Below are 23,503 nucleotides of genomic sequence, written 5' to 3'. Positions count from 1 at the left end.
CCGAGCGATCTACACTACGTTTTTTTTTCTCATATCAGGCGTTGCAAATGCTGAAAGGTCATTATGACTCTTACAAACAAATATTAATGCGGAAGTGACTGCAAATTTACCTACCAAATGAATGACGACGCGCTGCGAGCTGTGAGTGCCACCGCATGGCTTTCGGCAAGACATTCGTATACTAATGATACTAGTGTGACCGTTGCCACTCAAGAAAGGTTAAAGGAGCCCATCGAGTCTATTAAATGCCCAGGGACTGATGTCTTTGAACAGGTTCGCTGTGATAAACAACTACATTGTGCAAATTGCACCGATGTAGGCGTCGAGTGCAGTCGTACAAGACCTCGACGACCTGGCCGGCAATCATCATCGGTGTATGTTTTCATATGAGTTTATCTTGGTTCATGCTTACCGGATCCAATAATAGAATATCTTCCCTCGGGGAAAGGTTGTTAACCTTAGAAAGAACAATTTCAGAGTATGATTGCCATTCTTCTTTACTTCCGTACTCCTATTGATTGACCATTTAGGGGCATTGAACATATCATTCCATCCAATGAGGCAGATCATTACGATGGAGATATGCCGTCGAAAAAAATGAGATTAGATCATGCCTCGCACATAGAAGACGCTTCCCAATCTGCTCTGGATGAGTGTCCCATTGGGTCGGACACACACCATGCAGAGAAGGCCAGAGTCGTTATACAAGGAGAGCTTGATGGAAATGAGCGCATGGACCGTGAACGAAAGGCAATCCTCAGGTCTGCCCTGCAATTTGTGGATGTTACGGGGCAGAGGAGAACCTCAGTTCCCGATAAATCCTCGCCGTTAGAAGTGCCGCATGAGGATTTTCAACGTGTCTGTCCATTCATTGCCCCATCACCAGAGCTGTTTTACATGCTTCTTCCAGGTATAAAAAGCCAGCTTCATGTTCAATGCGTAAACTAATGGTGATACAGAGCCGACAGCTACCATCGGACGTTCTGGTTCCATTCAATGGCCGGACCATATCTCGGATAAAACACTAGAGAAGATGGCTTCATCCATTCTCAGTGACAATGACCTTGAGCATGGGCAGGTATTTTACCAGTATTGTATATGCATTTATGTGAAGGCCATCTTCCATCTCTATCAAAAACCGAGAACGTATAAGGATCCCCGCATCAACGCACAATTTCTGAAATCCAAGAAATTATATGAAACATATGCCTTCGGCGCGCTCAAGAGGCTCAATTTCTTGAATGCCCCAACTCTTCCTTTCATTCAGTCGTTGATATCAGCTGTATGTCATCATGCTTCCTTCTACGGAAAAGCCTGTTATTGACAACTATTTGGCAGGCATTTTTCATGCAGTATCTTGGCAACATGAGCCAATCCTGGATTCTCAACTCATACGCTGCTCGTCTGATTACCGCTCTGGGCTATCATGAAATGCGCAATCCGCTTGGGACTGCAGACCTCGATGAAGAGATCCATAGCGCTGTATGCTGGTGCTTTTACCTTGACCGAACTCTGAGCACCCTTCTTTACCGACCACTGTCACTGCCCGAGCCTCACATCTCTCCCATGGATCTAATTAGTGACAACCAATCTCTGCCACATCTCCCATTAATACGAATTTTGTTGGATTTAGCTCAGGTCCAAGGAGAGCTGCTGAATTGCGGAATGGCGGATAACACTCGCCAAATAATCGCCAATCATTCGAGACTCCAAGAACGAATGGAGGTCATATATTCAAGGTTGCAATCTGTGAGTTTGAATAAATCCCTGTTTTTCTCCAAGCTAACCTATTCTATTCTCCCAGGGTCAAGCCTCAGCACCAGACTGTATCGCCATCGATTGGATTTCAGGTGAATTTTGTTATTACGCGATTCTGGTTGATATTCTTCGATCACGATTAAAATGTGCCTTTTCTCCTTTGACACACAAGGAATGTGTGTCGTATTCTCGCAAATCTCTCAGGGCACTGCATCACCTTCAGAGGAACATCGCGGATACCCCGGGCTTCATGGATCCCTATCCCTCATTCCTAACATGGTTAGTTGGTCTACCCCGAGCACCACCAGTTCTTCCACTAACATCTCTGCATCTTCCTTAGGACTGTTCTTCTATACCCCTTAAGTCCATTCTTCGTTCTCTTCTGCAACATCATCGGAGAACTAGACATGGATGACTACAATCTAATGCAAGACATCACGCAAAGCTTGTCTCAGTTCGCCGCAAGTCCATACATCTCAAAACTGCTGAAACTTCTGTACTACTTGCAGAATCTCTGTGTACCATTGATCGAAGCCAAACAGCTCATGGGCCCGCAGCTCAAGGTCCCTACTTTGTACCCTTCAATGACTGGGACTTGGCACGACCATCAAACTAGTACTAATGAGCATGCACATTTCTTCATGGCTGGCTCTCCATATATGGATCCTGTCTCTGGAGCAAACCCTCAGCAATTGCAAACACCCAGTGATGGAAGCTATGCACCTGCACCTGATGATGCGTTGATGTGGCAATTATTTAATAGCCAACTCTCGCTGGAGTGGTTCGAGTCTGACCCTTTTTGTTATTGAGGATGTGCATTGTGTTTGTTGACACGCCTGTTTCAATGAAACCTCCCGTTTCTCGAATCCTTTCGTTTCTTTCCCTTTTAGTTCCAGAACCGTTAATCACTTGTTTATTTTGCATGCAAATATTGGGTGCCTTTTATGGCGATATTATCAACTATCAACTACTGCTGTTCCCCGCGCCATTCTAGATGTCAACCCCGAATCTCTGGGGTCATTTTAGACGAAAATATACTGTTTCCCAAGTCCAGTCACTGCATATGTGGTTGTAGATGCAATATAACATAGTGGGGCTAAATACGGCTCAGCCTCTCAGCCTTGCGCCGAAAAAAAATACGAGGGGGCCATGATCATTCACGTTCTAGGATATGTGGCCCCCTATTACCTATTGGGGCTCACTACTTTTCCAAATGAGTGGACATATATGGTGTTTGACCTTGTTGTGACTTAGTAGTAAAGAAAAAGAGTGCTACCTGGGTACATAATGTATGATGGCGCTGGACCCCTACCGGATCCCGGGGAATAAAAACCAATCAGTAACAAGCTGAAGGTCGTAAAGACATCTCGTATATATGTAGTATATAGGGAGTATTTCATACATCATACACTCAAATATTATTGGAACTACTTACAGCAGACAACGTGGGGACGTCCAGATTGATATCCTCGTGCAATATACATAGTGCAGGTCGTGGCAGGTGGTAAACCCCGTTGGCGGTGGAGACGGTACCTCGACTAGCGTGGGCGCAGCTGGAGTCCCAACACACCTCCCATCTTACCCAAAACAACTCCCTGGTTTTTGCATCTTTGCTGGACTTGGTTTCTCTATTACCCAAGGCTAGTATATCGCGCTCTACGGTTTCATTGGGAATGCCCAGAGCCAGCCCTTCGGCAGCGTGTTACCGGCCCGCGTGGTCATTCCCCTCATTCAAATCAGACTGATTTGCTCTGAACTAGTCACTCGTTTTACCATTCACTTGAGTGCCCGAGACTAGACTCCACGGTCCTGCTAAACAACCTCTCGCGCAATCCTGGGCGCGTCGAGTCGAGCCGAGTCGAGTCAACATCTGGTCGGACCCTCCACCCCTCCGAAACCATGTCGCAATATCCAAACGGTCAACAGGCATACTACGGCCAATCTACAAACCCTCAAGCCTCTGCCCAACCACCCACCGGCCACTATGACGCTTATTCATCCCAAAACCCCACGCCGGACCAACATTTGCCTCGCAGGATGCCGAGTTACAATGCTGGGGATGATTCTGGATTCTTCAACCCTGCCCAGACCCAGAATATGAGAGCGACCGAAGAAAACAGACAATATTCAACACAAGGTAGTGGTTATGGTGGTAGCGCGGGACAGGGTGGCTACAACGCTGTGCATGGAGCCTTTGAAGACGACAGAGACTCGAGATATTCGCGTACTTCGTCGGACGCCATGTCGCGCATGTCTCCGAGTCGCGCCTCTTCGCAAACCTCCACCATGTCTTATCAGTACCAATACTCTGGAGCACCCTCGTCCCAACCGGCCTACAACCCGCAGCAATATGGCCTTCCACACACGCAGTCGCAACCGGTCCTCGCTTATAACCCCCAGACGTACACTGGCTCCAGCAATGCTTATGCCGCTCCACTCTCCGGCCACCAACCATATAATCCTGCGGCATACCAGTCTGCTGCAGTGTCGGGACTGAGCTCTCCCGTTCTACCTAGAAGGCAGAGTGCAGCTTCACACTACGGGCAGACACCGCCGACTCCACAATCGTACGGCTTCTCCCAACAACCACCGCTTCCACCACCGAGGGGCGCTGATCATCCGTATGGAGGACGTCCGTACCAACCCATGTCACCGAATCCCTCGCCTTCTTATGTGCCGTCAAGCTCCCCGAGCATAATGCATATGCCTCCGCCTACATCACGTCCTTATTACAGCAACCCACAAGGGGCTGCGTATGACCTGCCATCTCCCCAGTACACCCCAGCAATCCCCAGCGCTTCCTTTGAAGAGCAGCCCCCAGCGCCTCCAGTTCATCAAACTCAAGCAAATGGCCTGTACGGCAAGCGGCCAAGTGTATCTCATTCCGGGGCAGGGCGAACCCTGCCGACGCCCCCTGTACAGTTAGACCCGTCTCAACAACCACCGAGGCGAACTGACACTTTGACTCGACACCCCCAGTCCCGACCTCTTCCTGGACCGCCAGACGATGAAGCGGGGGCAAATGGCAATCGCTGGCCAGCGGAAGCTCCCATGGCATATGAAGATGTGCTCAGAGAGGATGAGGCGGCAGCATTGGACTCTCAGAACTTTACTCGGCGTCACAGTTCCAGAGAATCCCATGCTAGTTCTGCTTCACGCATGCATTTCTCGCCTGATGAGGAACACACCCACACCAACGGTAATATGGAGACAGGAGCGGGTCATCACGTCAATTATGATGCGTACATTGACGAAAGCGATCCCGAGGCTACTGCTGGTTTGATTATGATGCAAGAAGACATAGCGCGCGAGGAGCGTGAGAAAGGGCGGATGCGACGTGAGACCAATGCCTCAGTTCTCAGCTCACGTGGATCCAACATATCACCAAGAGGAAATTCACCACACTCTGATCCCGATGGAGATAACGATTCAATCGTTCATGACCTTGCACAGTACGAAGGAGGTTACCAAGCAAACATGCCCTATGGTGATGAGCCAGTATACAGTCCGGAAGAGCACTCGGACCCTGCCGCGGGCAACAGATTTCCAGGCACATCTGGTTCATTCAGAAGCTCTGTGTCCCCCGATGAGCGTGGTGAGTATTATAATGACTACGAGCACCCGCCTATTGCATATGATTATGCCAGACGCCTCCATCATACGCCGGCCGATGCCAGGGTAGATGCCAGTGGCACAGGAGGATTATCGGTACCCGATGCGTATTCTCGACGGATGAGCTTTGACTATGGTGATGAAGGAGAATCACCATATGATCAGACCCATTCTGGGGATCAATCCGATGACGAGAGCCCCCACCGATCTGCGCACGAAGATCTGTTCTTCCACCCTGGGATGCGTCCATTGCCACCAGCACCTGTTGAGCCTGCTGGTAATGTTGATCTTGTGTCACATTTGATGCCCGCGGGCACATATAACCGCCACTCGGAGCAGCAGGATGACTTTGATAGTTATTCACAGTATAACAACCCCTCCATGCCAACCTCTGCGGACTCTTATGGCGATGCTTTGCTGAGCCCGTCCCAAGTCCCGCGGTCGTCATCTTTGTCGACTCCCATTGGGCCTCGTACTGATGCTCCTATCAGATCGAAGACCGATGCGGACCGCCTGAGATACAGGCAGCAGCAGCAAGAACTTCTCTTGCAGCTTCAGCAAAAGGACCTACCTCATATCGACCCAGCGGCGGCAGCAGCAGCGGCTATGATGCTGGATCTGCCAAGCATCCCGGCTGGCCGGCGCAAGAAGTTCCATCCCGCGAAGCTGTCATCGGAACAATTCAAAAAGTGTAGCGAGCCGTGGGCTTTGAGCTCTCTCTTGTCCTGGATTAAAGATCTGAGCGAGGATGAAACAGATCTCAGAGAGCAAACAATTGCCGATGCCATGGTTGCGTTGTTCACTCACAAAGTCCCCACTATGAATATTGCTGATGCCGAGACACTGGCTGCTCGAGTTGTGAGTGGTATGCTCGAAGAAGGTGCATTGGTAAAAGAAGAAGAATGGGTCAAGTTTGGCTCAGGCACTCTTTCGGGTATCCTGTTCCAGATCACTGGCACTGGATGTTACTCCCCCAGGCTCCACTTACACGAGATGCACATTGAGGGCACTGATAGTTTCGGTCGATGCTACTCGCATCACTGTATGCGAACATTGAAGAAAGTCAACCTCAAAGCACAGATGATGGCACCGCAAAAGAAAATCGAGGATTGGGTCACTTTCTACAAGGTGCCCAAGGAGGTCTGGGAAGCTCATCCGAGGAAAGAGGTCGATAGACAGAACAATTTGCACGAAATTGTCACTACAGAAGACTCCTACATCGCGCAACTGGATGTCCTACGAGAACTTTATCGTGATCAATTGGCTAAGATGAATCCTCCGATCATCCCGGCGAAGCGATTGCCCAAATTCGTGGCCGACGTGTTTGGCAAAGTCGATGCTGTGAAGAGAGTCAACGAGGATTTCCTGTTGGCACAGCTTAAATACCGTCAAAAGGAACAAGGGCCTTTCATCTCTGGATTCAGTGACATCTTCCGGGAATGGATTCGCAAAGCTAAGAATGTTTACATCGACTATGCTGCAACCTTCCCAACGGCAAACTATCTTGTGCGCAAGGAATCTGAGCGCAACCCGCACTTCAAGCAGTTCCTGAACCAAGCTCGGGAACACAAACTGTCCAGTCGCCTTAGCTGGGATACTTTCCTCAAAGCTCCGATTACTAGAATCCAGCGGTATACTCTTCTGTTGGCGACTGTCCACAAGAATATGGTCAAGGATTCCGAAGAAAAGACAAATCTAGCACAGGCCATTGAAGAGATCAAGGTCGTGGCGCTGGAGTGTGACAACAAAGTGGGAGAGATGAACAAGAAGGCCGACTTGATGGAGTTGGCATCCAAGCTGCAATTGCGACCTGATATGAAGAAAGAAGTTGAACTCAATCTCGAGCACTTGGGTCGACAGATCATCCATCGAGGCGAGCTGCAACGTCCTGGAACCCGCACAAGATTCCTTGTCGATACACACGCCATCTTGTTCGACCATTATCTTGTTCTTGCTAAGATATTTACGATGCGCGACCGGGCAGTGAAGTACGAGAGATACGATATTTCAAAACTGCCCATCCCAATGGACCTATTGGGCCTGGAAAGTACCGACGATGATCCTGTGGTTAAATCATCCGTCAGGGGAGTTTCAACTGTCACGCCCTCCCAAGCGGGTGCTGCCAGCCCTCTTGCACATACAGGGTCTGGTGCATCTGGAGGAAACGGGGCCATTGACAACTCAAGGGACGACAAGATCCTATACCCTTTCAAAATCAAGCATCTAGGCAAAACTGGAACATATACTCTCTACGCTTTCTCGGCACAAAGCCGCCTGGAATGGTGCCAAAAGATCATCGAAGCGAAGACAAAGCATGCTGCTGCTCTCTTCTCGCAGAACGCGGAGCCATTCCGACTACGTGTGCTTGCGGACACTGCGTTCGAATACTCTAGTCATACACCCGGCTCTAAAAGTGTCACGATCAAGGGCACCCCTCTCCATCGTGCGATCAAAGAAGTCGAGAAGCAATATGAAAGCTCGAAGACTCGCCCTCCAGCGGTATGCAGGAATGCAGTCAACTGTGCGACGGTGTTCCAACAACCGCCTGGGCGCATTATGTGTGCAATTGGCACAGATCATGGTCTGTACATGTCTGAGCTCAATAACCCGCGGGGTTGGTACAGGGCTATTCCCATCACGCGGGTCACACAAGTTGCTGTCTTTGAGGATTTCAATTTGCTGTTGTTGATTGCAGATCGGTCTTTGATTGCATATCACCTCGACGTGGTCTGTCCCGCCAATGGAAAAACCTCCCAGTCATCTCAAGATTCTGCTCGACGAGCCCCGCAGAAGCTGTCTGGAAACCGTGAAGTGGGCTTCTTTGCCGCTGGTCGTCTGAAGGACCGGTACTTGGTCCTGTACAAAAAGCGCGAGGGTTTATCATCTACATTCAAGGTATGTACATTCGCAGCGAGCTTAATACAGCAACAGCAAACTTACATACAAAATCTAGGTTCTCGAGCCCGTCCTGCAGAAATCATCCACAAATAAGAGCCGTCTGTTCTCACGTCGCTCACAAACGGAGTTCTTCCGCGATTACGATGAGTTCTACATCCCTGCCGAGACCTACCGAATCAACATGTTCCACTCCTCGCTCGCCATCTCAACCCAAAAGGGCATTGAAGTCCTCACCCTCGACAAGAAACTTTCATGGTCTGTCCCAGACTTTAGCGCCAACAATACCGAAGATGCACACGATACTCTACACAGCATCGCCAATCGCATCAACGGGCTCAAGCCGCTGGGCATGTTCCGTCTCAGCGAGAGCGAGTTCCTAGTAGCTTACCAGCAGTGCGCTGTGTACGTCAACAAGCACGGCGACGTCTCTCGCAGTGTAGTCATGGAGTTCGTGGGCAGCGCACACACAGCCTGTCTCTATGGCAAGTTCCTAATTCTCTTCAACGACGACTTCGTCGAAGTCCGCAACGCAATGAACGGCCGCTTACGCCAGGTTATTCCCGGCCACAATGTCGTCTGCATCGACGACGGCAGCAAAGTGCCTGGCTCGCTCGATGGAAATGCACAGGCCAACACCGGTGGCTCGATGAGTCTGGCCAGCGGCTTCTCTGGCGCCACAAATGGCTCCCCGGCCCCCACGGGTATGGGCAACACGGTTAAAATCTGCATGCAACATCCAGAGTATGAGCGGAGCCAGATTGTCTTGGAGCTTCTCGAGAATGAGGGGCAAAAAGACTAAACCAATTCCAGTTGACCGTTTTTGGGTCGTCCTGGTTCGCATTTTGTTTCCATTTTGGGTTTTATATTTCTCTTTGAGCTTGCATCTAACACCCACAGCTTACCCTTCTTCTTCGCCTTTCTTGCACCTTTCACTTGCCTACCCCCTTTTGATCCCTTTCTACTTTTGGGCCTTTTATTCTCCGCTGTGGTTTCACCTTTTTTCTATGGCCGGTGGCCCGTTTCTCCATGCCTATGCTTGTTTTATACCCTTTTTCTTCTCTTTCGTCATCACACTGCCATTTTACTTTTACTTCGAAGGTTTGGTCGGTGATTGATTGCTTCCACTACCTGGGGTTGTTCCAGCCTGCTTGATGATAATGCTGTACATAGAAAACGTCATTACATCTCATGACTTGACGATTCTCTGAATTCAGAACACTTTTGTTTGCATGGGCGACTTTGCCCTTACGAATTTTTGATTTAGTTGGTGGAAACATATAGGTCTCAATCTATCTTTTGATCTTGACATATTTACGTGAATCGCAAATCCCTTGTAGAATTCGGTACATGTACGAAGAGAAGAGTGCTACATCGAATCCACATGTCCAATAAACAAGAAATGATCCAGCAGTAGGTTCTTTCTAAGGTATCTAAAAATCCAGGTTCCAATCCGAGGGGAACCACGCGAAAGATGAGTTGAAACATCCGAACCAAGGGTTGTAGTACAAAATTGCATGACGATCCAACCAAGGCATCGACAATGAGAAAAAACAAATGAGATGGCGACCAACCGTATATGACATAAGACAGTATGCAAGGATATCATGACTCAAACTCGACGAGCTTGCTAATAACCTCGCCATCACGGGATGAGGGGGAGCCACCGCTCCTAGCAGAAGCCGCAGAGCCAGAGACCTTGCGAGGAGCGTGGGTCGCATCATCCTTTCCGTCCAAGAGAGAAGTTCTCTCTTCTTTTCCGCCGCCAAGCACCTCAGCTCCTTCAAGGAGGTCACGGTCAGCGTCACGCACAACGCTACGACGCTCCGTGTCAGCGCCGTATGCGCCAGCGCCCCAGCTGGGGATACCGCCAGGGATGGCAGCGGCGGCGTTCTCACGACGGGGATAGTCGTCATCGTCTTCGTCGTCGTCTTCTTCCTCGCGGCCGAGAGCGTTGCGCTCGAGATCGCGCTGTGCCTCGTCCATTCGCTTTTTGACTTCGGCGGCCATGCGGATTCCGTCCGAGACGATGTTGTCCAGGACGCCGCGCAGGCCCTTGCCTGGTGGCACGATGCCGCCTGAGGCGCCGGCGACGGGTGCGGAGCCGGCGGCGATGCCAGAGGAACGGATGCTGCCGAGGTTGGAGAATGTTGTGAGGTTGGATGACATTGAGGATGATGCGGCTAGAGCCGCGGGGTGGGGGTGGTCGGAGAGGTGGAAGGATTGAGGGAAGTAGGATTCAAAGAACTGCTCTAGGAGTTCGTCGGCTAGGACAACCATTCGGAAAGTAGGGAGAGTGATATGCAGGGGATTATTAGGATCGAGAGCTGGATTGGCAGACTCAGATGTTGAGCGGTTATGGTCGTTACTATCTGATTCGGCGGCGGTAGACTTAGCTGACTGGGGGGCTGCGTCTGGTGCTGGAGAGTTGGTGGACTTGGCATCATCAACATCAATCAGGTCTTCTTCGTCGTCGTCGTCGCCAATGGCAAATGAGTCTAGCTTCTCGGTTGCCTCTACCGTTGCATCTTGCTGGTCTGTTTTTTGGTTCTCTTGGTGGCTGGGGTCGGCGTATTCGAAGCAGCGACGAATGAATGCGCTGACACTACCGAGGAATTTCTCGTCGGTAGTGAGCGAGTTCTCAGCATGGTCGCGGTCTCCTGACGAGTTCAGATTTTCCATAGATGGAGTGGCAGTGATTGTGCCCTCAAACCCACGCCGGGAGAGGAACAACAGGGCCTCGGAGATTTTGAGGATTCCCTCACGATCAACCTGGCCATTTCCACTGTCATCGTAAAGATCGAAGAAATAGTTGATGTTATTCATGATGTCAGGGGATCCCTTCAGGCGAGCGAGACCATTCACGACATGTTGGAGATTCAATCCCTCATCGGGGTCTGTGGCCCACTTGCGGTAGAGGCGTTGCATGAACTCATGGTCTGCTGGCTGTCTGCGGTTCGCCCACAATGCCGATTTCCCCGATGGGGATTCTTTCCTCGATGGTCCAGGGGAGTCAGCGACCGCCCATTTGGATGTGGCGGCTAAAAACTCCCGGAAAGCGTCATAATCCATATGTGTAGGGCTAGGTCCAAGACCAACACGGCCAACTTGGGTATCTGCAGGAGGAGCAAGCATGGAAAGGCGTTGGGACTTCTTCCTCTCTTGCCGCCTCGTCTCTTCCTCGATAACTCTCTGGTGCTGTTCCCACTGGTACAGTGTTTCATAGAAGCGGTCGTATATCGTTCCAAGATCATCCACGCTCAGGCGTTTGCTTTCGGGTCCAAGGTTGCGGATAGAAGTACGCTTTGCAAAAGTCTCGATGTTCTCCAGCACAGCACCCTTGTGCTTTTCGCGCGTCTCGGTGATCGTGCTGTGAGTGATGCCAGAAAACTCCTTGAAAGCAACCACCATCAATTCTTGGAATCTAGTAATGGCCCGCAGCTTGGGATTCTCTGATCTCGGGTGGGCAGATTCATCCAATCGTGAGAAATACGACTTCAAGACAGAGATAAACGACCCGTCATCTTGAGTCTCGAGAAGCTCCTCGCCGTTAACTCGGAGAATGGCAAGGCCGACCTGGAAGAGGACTTTTGGCCCTTCTAAGAAGAACACATCCAAGACACGGAAAGCAAAGACGAGCGGCATGGAGTTGATGTAGAGGGAGAGGAACCATGGCAGCGATACCACAGAAAGTTGTACGTCTGATTTGGTGAGATGATCCCAGAGAACTGGCATTGTCTTCTCAACTAGAGACTCAAACACCTTCTGGTCGAGTAGTGTGCCGTACATTGTTGTTGAATAGTAACCGGGGAGGAGACGGTCACATAGCACAGAGAGAAGGAAAAAGGCCTGGGCCTCTGACATATATCTGGTCAAGTTAGCAGACACCCTTAGCAACTTGAAGTTCTAAACATACATTAACAATGCGGCAACCACAATGTTCATAGCTTGGCAATACCCAATCTCTGGGTCAATCCAACTGTATGCAGTGAGAACTCGTCGCAAGCGTCCAATACCTTCTTCGCTCTGGAATCCAGGATACTCCGGTAGACTGCGATTCAAATCTTTCTCAATCTCATCAATAGCAAGGGACTCTTGTCCCTCAAATTTGGCCAATGTCTGTTGATACAGCTTCGGGGTGTGTAGACGAAGGAACAGAGAACCAGACGTAAGCTCCCAAATTTCTCCGCGTAACCGATTTGGCAAACCAACTCTGATTAGCTTGTGGAAGGTTGGTTGGCGAACCAACGTGGCATTGCGGCCATTTTCTAGTGGATATCAGTCAGATGTCGGAATATACAATCAAAGAATAGAGAGATGTGTTTTTACCTCTGAAATATTCGCCCCAAAGTCTCATCTTGCTGCGATCACGCAGCTTGCGTGCATCACCAGGGTAGCGGAAAATCAGACCCAGCCCTGCATCCGGGGGTTGACGAGTGTCAGCCTCATTCCCGTCTTGTCCCTTTCCTTTTGCACCTGAGAGCAGATATTCCGAATAACAATCCGAGACGACAGTCCGCAAGCTGTCAACCTCCTTCATTCCTTCCCGCAGGCCTTTTTTCAGTGTGTCACAGAATCGCTCGCAGGCCTGTCTGCTACCGACAAGCTGCAATATGAGGCGTTGAGGGGCGAAGTTGGGTTCTTGTTGCTTATTGAGCAAACCATTCCATGTTGTGAGCGCCAGGGAGAAAACATGGCTGGCGCTATGAAGGCGTTCGACACGTCGTATGCAAGATAGCGGGAGAATGAATCCATTGCCTGATGGCCCAGTGCCGTGTGTCTGGCCAGTCCAAGTGGTTGAGGCATTTGCTGTGGCGGATGGAATGAAGCTTGTCGGCTGGGTTGAAAAGCAGATGAAACGTTCACTCAGATGCAGACGTCCGGTGTATGTGTTTCCTGCCCGGTCAACCCTGCGGGAGCCATCTGCTTGATTTGCCGAGGAATTTGGTAGTGGTAGAACGAGATCAGCGGTGATCTCTTGAAGCGGGTTTTGGGAATCAGGGAGGCGGAATTGTTGCCGGAACAGCGATGCCTTGGAGGGATTATGATCGGTCGAGGATAGGGCGGGAATGTTGAAATTGGCAGGGTCAATCAGGCTCTGGGCCTTCTGGACGAAGGACGACCACGGTATCATCTTGGAGAAGTGAACGTGGGAAATTGTGAGAATGTCCTAAAGCCGATAACCGATGATGTCGGGATCAAGCTACAGCTAGGGACTTCGAGTCCAGCAGATCCGGGCTAGGAATAGGAAAAAAAGCCCGTGCGTAGTGGAAATTGGAGCTTCAAGGTCATCGTACAACCTAAATCATCCTTCGCCGAGGACTAGGCCTGCAGAACAAGAGGATTGCGTCGGGTGTTGTTGTCGGATTGATAAGAGGGGGCGGGCGTGATGATGCCGGTTTCACGTGACTGTCATCAGCCTTATCCATAGCTTGGCATCACAGCATTCAAAAGTTATAAATGGAATAGTCTTCCGTGGGAATTCTTTTTTTTTTCCGCTGCTCTGACGTTGGGTATTGTGCAATCTACACTGTAGGCCAATTGCTATAGGGGGCAAAGATATCTACAGGAAACATCCAATGATATTGTAGTATTTACATTTGTCTTATATATACCGAGCGTGAGTTAAATTGCACGGATATTCTACAATATATCCACTGTCAGAGTAGAATACAAGTGAGTACAGTGGACTACGATCCTATACTACAGGGAAGAGCCTAAGAACTAGAGATATTTCAATTTATGAGGCTTGATTGACATGGATATAAACACTGCACAAGAGATACTGCACAAGCCTGAGATGAGAGGACACGAACATATTATCGTCGGACAAAAATGGGGAATTGAAAACACTGTCCAAGCTTGACATGAGAGCAAAAAACACACATTGAAAACAAACAATAATTGAGAATAGAACAGGATTTGAGCAAGCAGCATGACAGCGAAAGAACATATTGGAATGAAACAGGATGTAGGTAAAATGAGAGTAAGAGCACACTGGAACAAGATAAGGTTTAGGAATAGAACAAGAAGTGGACAAAACTAAGAGCAAAAGGACAAATTGAAACAAAATAGGATTTGAACAAAACCAAGCCCAAGGCAATCATTGGCGTTTGAAAATTGGCTGTGGGATAGCTCACTCTGAGCGAACAAGCATTGACTCAGCACTGTGCAGACTGTGCAAGTGGTATTGGCCCTTAATCAGAAGACAGCGGAACTTTTTTTTTTGCTCTTGTCTAGTGATTCTTAGGTGTCAGAGGGCACTGTAAGAAGCATTGACCGTGGAGAAAAGAGATGGAGCCTAGTTTGGCTAGTGATGGCCACAGGGCAAAAGACAGCGGAACTCTTTTTTTGTTTTTTTTTTGTTGTTGTTCTTGTCGAGTGACCGGAGCTTCAGCATTGCATGAACTTGGTTTTTGGCCGTGGAAAAAGTGGAAAGTCCAGTGTGACTGGTTCTGGTCATAGGCAAAACGACAGCTGAACTCTTTTTTGTTTTGTTTTTGTTCTTGTCGAGTGACCCGAAGCTTCGGCGTTGCATGCGTGGATTTGGTCGTGGATAAAGTGGAAGTCCGGTCTGACGGGTTGTGGCCAAGGGTAAACGACAGCGGAACTGTGGATTTTTTTTGTTTGTCTTTGTTCTTGTCCATGACCGTCGAGTGTCAGATGGCTCGCTTTTTCCTGGCCCATTGGCCTGGCAAATGAGTGGAAAGCCCAGTCTGGCTGGCAATGGCTGTTGATGAAGGAGAGCAGAAGTTTTTTTTTGTTCTTGTGCTTGTTTTATTTTTGCTTTTGTGTTTGGTCTTGTTCGTGATCTTGGCTTTGTTTCTGCTTGTCTTGTTTGCGATCTTGGTCTTGGTTTGTTTTCCAAGGTTTCTGTCTTGTTCCGTTCAGTGGTCCTTTGGCACCAGAGGGCCTGGTGTGTTCATGGGGATTGACCGTGGAGAGCCCAGTCTAGGTAGTGACGGCTCTTGGTTGAAGACAGTATAACTGTTTTTTCTTTTTTTCTTTTTTTTTTTTTTGGTATTAATCTTGTCAAGCCACCGTTGGCGCCGGAGAGCTTATTGTTTTCTGGTGTATCGTTGAAGGGAAAGGTCAGTCCGGGTGGCTGGTGATGGCCCTTGGTCGAAAGACGACCTGGAGTGTATTCGGTATTTTTATTTTTGTATTGTTTTTGTAGAATGATTCCGGGGAAATCCATGTATTCGTGTGAGCACTCTCCATAGGAAAAAAAGGCCAGCTGGGAAATTGTCAAAGTATGAAACTGAGCACCGTCCAGATATGCTGATAATGACCCTCAAACAAAAGACAGCGGGCCTCGATTGAAAGACAAGATCAATATGTTTTCTTTTTTCTTTTTCTTCTTCATTTCGATGTTTTTCTTTCTTTTCTTTTTTAGTTCTTATCGAGTGATCCTCGGGCCTGAGAAGGCTCAGTGTATTCAGGAAGGACCTCCTCGGACTCCTCAGAGGGACGAGATATGGTCATGAGGCCCTGCTTTTCACAGGCCTCGCCGTCCTCCCAGGCGGCCTTGTGCTCCGAAGAAGTGGTGCCGCGGTAGCGTTGCCAGAGGAAGACCACAGCCTGGCCGACCAGCATGCCAATGGCACTAGCGGTCAATCCAGCCAGGACACCCAGAACAGCTGGGACAACGATAAAGTGCACAATGCGAGAGAAAGTGCGGGCGAAAGCGCCGTGGTGTGGGTGGTGATGGTGGGGACGAGCGGAGCCGTGGGCGTGGCCATGGTGGCCGCCGGGACCAAACTTCTCACGCCCAGAGCCCTCTTTCCCGAAAGGAGGCCCGGGGGGGAAAGGCATACCGTCATGGCCTTCTTCGTGGTGGCCCATTATCTTGCCCTTGTGTTTGCCATGGCAGCCCTTGCGGCCGGCTTTGGCCATGCCCATCACACGAGCCTTGGCGCCAGCTAAGAGGCCCCGAATGCGAGAGACCAGAAGTTCCTGCAGGCATTTGGCCTTGCCGTGGCACTCCTTCCAAGACAAGCGGTCGGAGGCAGGGGTGGTGTTTTCGATTTCAGTCCTAGCGATGAAGAGCTCGCCGTTGGGAGCCTGTAGAACGGTGATCGCAACGGTATCGACAGGGACTGGATGGGTTTCCAGGTCGAGAACGGTGAATCGAATATCCAGGAGTTCGTAGCCCGGCTCGTCAGATGGTGCGTCCATCGGCATGATTTCAAGCGCATACCCAACAGGCATGGGGGCGGAGTCCTCTCCTTCTTCATTTTGTTGCACAGCAAGAATTGGGATGGGCGGGGCCGGTGGGAATATTTGACGGCCGTTGGCTAGCAGGCGGTTGTCTTCGATCGAGAAATCAAGAGTCTATTGGGGTTTGTTAGCCAGTTCGAATGAATAAACGGATTCTGTCATTCTTACCAGAGATGATGGTTTGCCCTCCGCCCAGGTGACAACACCTTCGTCGTTGGTTTCACGGAGAGGACATTCAGAGCAGGGCAGGTCAACAATCGCATGATGAACATCCTCCAAAAGCATAGGGTGGACATTCACAAATCCATCTTCAATAATATCGACTTTAGGTTCCATCTCGGGGACGACCAGCATGGCACTGGCGCCAAGAGCAGCGGCGCCACCCAGCAACACGGAGCGCACAAACATGGTGATGGAAAGAAATGAAGGTTAACGCAAAATGTAAGTTAGAAGCAAGGCGATGCTTCTCTCCTTAAAGTCGATGAGAGGAGTAGACTCAATAACGATGTGGTGAACAATATCTCGAGGGGGTATGGAGATAAGTGATCTTCTTTCAGCGGGAAGTGGAGTGGGTGACGCCAGCTCCTGCGTGGCTCGTGCTGTCATTGGTGGATGGTGGGACAGTCAGCCTGCTGACTGTGTAGGCGGCATCTCCCGGGCTTAGAAATTCGTGTTCGTATTGGTGGGTTCCACGAAAGACCCTCTTAACAGTCGCATACCGTGGTGTATTGTTCCCCTGACCTTTTGTAAAAATGAAGAGATGGGGAGGAATCAAGTCTGATGCCTGTTGGGTATGCGTTCAAAATCATGATGATGGCTGTATACCGTAGTATACGTTCAGAGGCGGCGAAACATAATTTCGATACTAACGTAGGCTTTAGCCGAGCGCGAAATGCGCATAGTCAGCCTAGTGAATGTGCAGGAGGCGCCAATTTTTGACCGTCCCACACTAAGGCGTATACTGCAGTATCATGTTTTCCAGCTTCTGGGAGATCATATAGTGCTCCCAGCTCCCAGAAGCTGGCGGTTGTTGCAAATTCGCATGGTCAACCCGCTGAACGCACAGGCGGCATCGTTCTTGTTTTTGTGCCATCTTGCCAGCCCCTAGGGGATCATTTGATCTTCTCATCTCCGAGAGGCTGGCTGCTGTTGCTGAAATTGGTATGTTCAGCAGGTTATCCATGCAGGTGGCATCCAAGCAGTCGTTAATCTGCTCTCAAAGCCTTTGCGCAGTCCACTCATGGCCGACTCTGAGGTACGGCTCTCGCTGTATTTTGTTCTTATGCCATGATGCCAGCCCCTAGGAGATCATATAATGATCGATCCCGTATCCTAGGGGCTGGCGTCTTGTTGGTGAATTAGCGTGTTCAGCAGGCTGACCATGCAGCCAGCTCCTAGGAGATCATGTAATGTCATCCGTTCTTATGAGCTAGCTGATGAAGGTGGCATGGTCAGCCTGCCGAACACGCAGATGGCGGCTTTTGTGCCATGTTGCCAGCCCCTGGGAGATAATATAATATTCCCATCTCCCAGGGGCTGGCTGTTGTTCCTGCGTGTTCAGCAGGCTGGCCATGTGGGTGGCGTTGTTTGTGCCATCCTGCCAGCTCCTGGGAGATCACATAATGCTCTCCGGTCCCAGGAGCTGGCGCGCTGTTAGCGCAGTTGCATGCCAGCCTGCTGAACACGCAGGTGGAGTCGTATATCATGATCGTGGTATAACTCGTTCTCATGTGCAGGCAAGACGGCGCCAATTGCACATCTTCTACCCAGTTTCCTGGGTAGGCAGAACAAAATATACCCGAATATGATATATATAGGGCCCAGACATCGCAATCGGACATGTTTGGACATGAAATCAAACATCGAATCAACATGGTACTCAAACATGGAACCAACACAGACTCGGACATGGCGTCGAAACAGTACTCGAACATGACGTCTTTTGGCGGCCGACAAAAAATCATACATCACCCCGAAGGGTGGACAACAAACAAATTGTACATGTTGCCTTTCGGCAACCGACACAAACAATCATACACCACCACGAAGGGTGGGCGAACAAGAAATCGAACACAACTCAGAACAGGTACCCTGACAAAATGGCATGGGCGTCGACAATGATAATCATCCATCACCCTCCCGGGTGAGGGAAACAAGGGTACTCAAACAATGGGCTCTTGTTTCTGTGTCTTTGGTAACAGACACTTGTCGCTGTAACTGTGCAGGTGAAGCGGCAATCATCGGACTTACCAGCTTGCTGCATTGTCGTTTCTGCGGCCCCAAGAGGTGGCTCATTCGTCCCTCCCCTTGGCCGCTGTTCGTTGTACTTGTGCAGGTGAAGCGGCAATCATCGGACTTGCCAGCTTACTGCTTTGTCGTTTGTTGCGGACTCAAGAGGTGGCTCATTCGTCCCTCCCCTTGAGCCGCTGTCGTTGTACTTCTGCAGTTGAAGCGGCAATCGTCGGACTTGCCAGCTTCCTGCCTTGCCGTTGTAATATCATATTACCCATCAAGAGGTGGCTCATTCGTCCCTCCCCTTGATGGGGTGCACCACGTGCGGTTAACCGAACAAAGTCCGATCTCCGGCAAAACAACGAAGGAAGACATAGATAATCCGCTCCAAGAAAGGAACTTCATATCCGTGCTCCCAGCGCAGTTCCTCCAGGAACTGTTCAGGACCCTCCAAGGCGTAAACCAGGTGTCCAAGGTGACCTACCCACAGGGGGAACGACAGCAGAATCACCATCACCATAACGAATACACCAAAGGAGAGCCATCGAGTTCCTGTCCACAACCCCCTCAGCAAAGCCGATCCCTCATGCATGTCTGACTCGTCAGACGCAGTGACGGCGGGTGGGTCGGAAGGCCAAGCCCCTGGCATCTGAAGACCAGAAGTCGCTGCCTCTTCTCCGCCCATTTCCTCGCGCTGTTCTCCTGCAATCTGTTGAGCGCTGCAAGTCGGGTTGGCGTCCTCGACCCTCTTGGTGCCTTTCGAAACCCCCGCACGGGAATCTGTCCCTGTTGCAACGGCATTCTTTACCGAAGCGTCTTCGGGACTAGCGACCAGGGAAGAGGTGGAGACAATTCGAGAGGTTGCTGTGACCTGCAACCCCCCAGGAGAAGAAATGATGGAAGGACGAGCTTGAGTCCTTGCCGCGTGTCTCGCAAGCAAGAGATCGAGGTGCGAACGAGTACCGGTCCGCAGGCTCGGAACAACAGGCTCATCTTCGGTCTGCCAAGTCAGATCTGATTCATTCAGAGTCGGCTTAGTAACAGCAGGCACACTCAGAATTTCCTCAGCTGACGATGGCTCAGTCTGGGCTGACTCAGTTGGGGCTGGCTCACTAGGAGCAGGCGCACCCACAACTTCATCAGATGGGATGGACACAGTTGACGCGAGCTCAAGAACACTGGACTCGGGCACGGTGGGCTCCAAGGCAGCTTGAGTCGGCTGGGGAACAGCTGGCGCACTCATAGCTGCCTCAGTGGGCACCTGCTCGGTCGAGACAGTGTCGGTGTACTCCAGAACAGTCAGAGTCGGCTGAGAAACAGCTGGCTCACTCATGACTGCCTGTGTAGGCACCTGCTCGGTCTTGACAGACTCAGTGTACTCCAAAACAGTCTGAGCTGGCTGCGAAACAGCTGGCACACTCATGACTGCCTGGGTTGTCACCTCCTCTGTCGAAACATGCACAGATTGAGCTGGCTGCGAATCAGCTGGCACACTCATTTCTGGCACTTTCGGGGCTGTGTTCATCACATATACCTCAGAAAGGGAAAGCAAAAGCGATCCGTTGGCTTCCACCATTTCCTTTGTGATGTGTTTCTTGCGATCTGGTTCTCCGTCCTCGCTGCGCTCGTCCATCCTAGCTGTCCGTTTTCGTACAGGGAGGTTGACGAACTCTATCACCCTCCGGCGCACCTCACGGCGACGACTCCCGGTGAGACGGTCCTGCCGTTTGTATACGCGGTCAGGATCCCTCGGCAACGTGGGGTTGTCAAGGGCGAGTGCTATGCCATCGGCGATAGTGCGACTCAAGTGTCGCGAGATCGGGACGGGAGGATAATCGCTGTATATCGACAGATTGAAGGAAGGCTCAGGGCGCACGACGCTTGATGTCTGACTGGGAACCATCAAGACATCGTTGTCGGCATCAAAAGTTACTGCATGAACGGATGGGATCTGACCACTAGATGCCTGGCTCGGAGCCGCCGGGTCATCTTGGTTGTAGACTGTGATCAGTTGTGCTGGCTCCCCAACCCATTCCATGTAACCGTCAAAGGCCTCGCCGTTCAACTGTGCGAGTTCGAAGTAAAAGATCGGGCAAGAAAATTCCATCCTGTCGGTAGTCTCCACTTGCTGGGAAGTGATGGCAAGGGTGGTAGCTGGTGCTTCCTGCACCGCTGCATTTCGGTCGCCCACCTGCGACTCATCTGCCTGCAACATATGGGCAGCAAGTTCTTGTTCTGTGGCTTCAGTGGTGATATCCATGGGTGACCCAGCCCGTGATGATCTGCGACTATCCAATGACATAACATCAGAAAGAACGCTGGGACTTTCGGACCGCGACCTGATAGAGCAGTCAGCATCATCAATGTCAGAGCTAAGATCACCATCACGTTCGAGATCCTCAGGGAGGAGCGATCTCGGGCCACGTTCTTTTCCCTTGCCGGACTGCCGCGGGTGAGGATCAAATGCATGCCCGTGGGAGCCTGGTTCCTGGCTTCCCACGACAGGGCGGCGTGCAATACCCACAGGGCTGGCCGAGGACTCAGCAATTGGTACCTTGCGAGTCTGGACCTGGCTCGCCCTTGTGTTTTGCATGGCCGCAGCAAGCATTTTTTCCATATTTTTGAGGAGGCCTTTCATCCGGTCCTCCGCACCCGCCAGGCGTTGTTGTCGCTGCAGGCTATATTCAGTCGCATTGACTATCTTCTGTAGGTCCTGGACATCTGCCCGGTCCTTTTCGATAGTCTGCTTCAAAGCCTCAAGGGCTTTTTTGTTGCCCTCAGCACGCTCAAGGTCCTCGGAGACCTGATCCAATCGTTCATCGACGATCTTGAATTGGGCATCAATGTCGCGTGCCCTGTTACTGTTGGACTGATGGATCATGGTGTCCATCTGGTGTTGATCAATGAATCGGGTCGTGCTTCGCTGACTTGTCAACTGAGAATGGAGAGCCGTGGCCTGGGACCTGGCCCGGTTCAGCTCCATCTCTTGCCGATGGATTGTCGCTTCGGCATAAGTCAGTTTTTCATTCAGGGCGTTCACTTCGCGCTGTGCCTGACTTGGTCGGGCACTGGAGGGGGAAGAATGGGCTGTGTCGGGGCCCACCAGGGGGGTGATCCTGTGCGGAGGACCCTGGTTGATGAGAGAAGAAGAAGGGGTGGCAGTCGAAGACGGACCAGGCACCATCTGGAAGCCAATGGGTCCATTGCGGGGCGGGGCGATCAGAGGGATGGCGGGGGTGGGGGCACCCGTCATCTGGAACCCAATGACGCCGTTACGGCGGGCCGGTCCCTGCTGGGTTGCCATGTCGAACTTTGAGAGATGTTAGGGATCGTGCTCGAAAAAGGTGATTGCAAAGGCACCTGAACTCACAGAAGAAAAGGTGACACAAGATAAGAGTCGGTTGGAGACTCAGAGAAATTGTCAATGGTTGCTACATTGGAAGTGGTTAGAAACAATGCGAGGGAAAAGAAGAAACAGCTTGGAAAGTCTCACACAGAAGGACAAGATGACTTGCTCACTGCAAGGGAACAGGTCTTGCAACAGGTGCCCAGAGACTGGGCATGAACGGCTACGTGACAAGGAGTCAGAAATGGTAGACAATACTTGCGAAGGTAGTTGGGACTAACAGGAAACAAGACGTTTCAAAACAAGAGTTTCAGGATGCTTCGTGGTACAAAGCAGAGAAACAAAGAGGAATGATGATAGGGAAGAGGGAGAGGAGAGGAGGAGAAGAAGGAAGGAGAAGTTGAGTGCGAAGGGGAGAAGATATAGGGCCTCGACAAACGACGTGATAGTGAGGCTCTGGCATCCCATTGGTCAATGACCTTGCTCAATGACTTGGTCTCACCTCCCTGAGCCAATTAATGAGCTCCCCCATTGTTTATTGATGACAAGATCTTTCTCTAACAATGGCTATTATGAAATTTTCTCCAATAAAGAGAACAATGGGGTGTCTCCTTGGTCCCTTGAATGCTCTTTTTCTACGAATTGGATGTGTCTTTCAATAGTACAATCTACATTAAACTTCTAATTCTATGCCTATTCAATTGTATCCTGCCTAGAATTAGCTCTGTGTAGACAATCCCAATGGCTGCTCGGTGATATGCATGTAGACTTGAGATCTGCGCCATGCGATTGCGGCTGAATGTCGGCTTGCCGAAGGTCAGTGCACTCGGCTTGCCGAATAGATTGTTCTTCCATGGTGTAATGAAAGCCTTGGCTATTTCGTGCCACTAGATCTACTGTGGACTATAATACAATCGTGGTGGGGGCCACTGTCACCATTGCTCTTGGTCGAAAGAGCGGTCCTGTCCCTGGGGTTCTACCCACCGGAGTGCGAGTCATTGTCAAGCGTCGCTCTGCGCGCTTTGGTGGGTTTCTACTGCTATGGGATATGAATATGTTGAGTTTCAGCCCTCCTACACTGGGAATCATTGCTGACAGGAAGATCATATTCCCCACAGCCGCTCGTCGGGTAGTCCCTCGGTTCCACGAAGACCCCGAATAAGAACGCGGTACGGGCCGGGTCCGTACCAAACAACCTTGGAAGCCAAGCACATCTAACTAGCAACCAGCAAGACGTCGGTAAGAATCTACATGGCGTTAAAGCAGCGACGTGACCACCAGTCCAAGTATATATTGCGAACGATCACACAATGGGCTTGACATTGGAGTTTGAGAGAAACTTCATGAAGGAAAACGGCACAAGATCAAGCTTGGACCAATGTATGGACACTCTGTGGCTGTTCCAATAAGGTTCGCACAGTAGTTGACAAAATTGAGAAC

At 50.6% G+C, this 23,503-nt stretch overlaps 7 protein-coding genes across 7 annotated transcripts; 3 read left to right on the top strand and 4 right to left on the bottom strand.

Annotated features, from left to right (window-relative positions):
• Nucleotides 1-597: 597 nt before the first annotated feature.
• On the top strand, nt 598-2,567 carry N7471_007672 (fungal specific transcription factor domain-containing protein; the record flags this gene model as incomplete). The annotated part of the gene is made up of 5 exons (XM_057280391.1): nt 598-910; nt 960-1,282; nt 1,339-1,749; nt 1,805-2,037; nt 2,099-2,567. 5 exons carry the CDS (start codon nt 598-600, stop codon nt 2,565-2,567), a joined length of 1,749 nt encoding a protein of 582 aa, XP_057134651.1.
• A 1,090-nt stretch (nt 2,568-3,657) lies between these two features.
• N7471_007671 (putative Rho guanyl nucleotide exchange factor) lies at nt 3,658-9,067 on the top strand (the record flags this gene model as incomplete). Its single annotated transcript, XM_057280390.1, has 2 exons — nt 3,658-8,265; nt 8,324-9,067. The coding sequence occupies 2 exons, from the start codon at nt 3,658-3,660 to the stop codon at nt 9,065-9,067; spliced, it is 5,352 nt and encodes a 1,783-aa protein (XP_057134650.1).
• An 803-nt stretch (nt 9,068-9,870) lies between these two features.
• On the bottom strand, nt 9,871-13,399 carry N7471_007670 (GTPase-activating protein; the record flags this gene model as incomplete). Its single annotated transcript, XM_057280389.1, has 3 exons — nt 9,871-12,133; nt 12,182-12,533; nt 12,595-13,399. 3 exons carry the CDS (start codon nt 13,397-13,399, stop codon nt 9,871-9,873), a joined length of 3,420 nt encoding a protein of 1,139 aa, XP_057134649.1.
• A 2,258-nt stretch (nt 13,400-15,657) lies between these two features.
• Nucleotides 15,658-16,893, bottom strand: N7471_007669 (uncharacterized protein; the record flags this gene model as incomplete). Its single annotated transcript, XM_057280388.1, has 2 exons — nt 15,658-16,599; nt 16,654-16,893. 2 exons carry the CDS (start codon nt 16,891-16,893, stop codon nt 15,658-15,660), a joined length of 1,182 nt encoding a protein of 393 aa, XP_057134648.1.
• Nucleotides 16,894-17,237: 344 nt separating this feature from the next.
• On the top strand, nt 17,238-17,776 carry N7471_007668 (uncharacterized protein; the record flags this gene model as incomplete). Its single annotated transcript, XM_057280387.1, is given in 4 exon segments — nt 17,238-17,276; nt 17,360-17,441; nt 17,468-17,646; nt 17,660-17,776. 4 exon segments carry the CDS (start codon nt 17,238-17,240, stop codon nt 17,774-17,776), a joined length of 417 nt encoding a protein of 138 aa, XP_057134647.1.
• A 160-nt stretch (nt 17,777-17,936) lies between these two features.
• N7471_007667 (uncharacterized protein) lies at nt 17,937-18,191 on the bottom strand (the record flags this gene model as incomplete). The annotated part of the gene is made up of 1 exon (XM_057280386.1): nt 17,937-18,191. The coding sequence occupies one exon, from the start codon at nt 18,189-18,191 to the stop codon at nt 17,937-17,939; it is 255 nt and encodes an 84-aa protein (XP_057134646.1).
• Nucleotides 18,192-19,045: 854 nt separating this feature from the next.
• N7471_007666 (uncharacterized protein) lies at nt 19,046-22,021 on the bottom strand (the record flags this gene model as incomplete). The annotated part of the gene is made up of 1 exon (XM_057280385.1): nt 19,046-22,021. One exon carries the CDS (start codon nt 22,019-22,021, stop codon nt 19,046-19,048), a length of 2,976 nt encoding a protein of 991 aa, XP_057134645.1.
• Nucleotides 22,022-23,503: the final 1,482 nt, after the last annotated feature.

The sequence above is a fragment of the Penicillium samsonianum genome (assembly GCF_028829775.1).
Source record: "Penicillium samsonianum strain IBT 33392 chromosome Unknown utg000004l_segment0_segment0, whole genome shotgun sequence".
In the NCBI taxonomy this organism is placed as follows: domain Eukaryota; kingdom Fungi; phylum Ascomycota; class Eurotiomycetes; order Eurotiales; family Aspergillaceae; genus Penicillium; species Penicillium samsonianum.
Note: the sequence above shows the minus strand (reverse complement) of the source record. Positions and strands in the feature narration are given on the sequence as shown.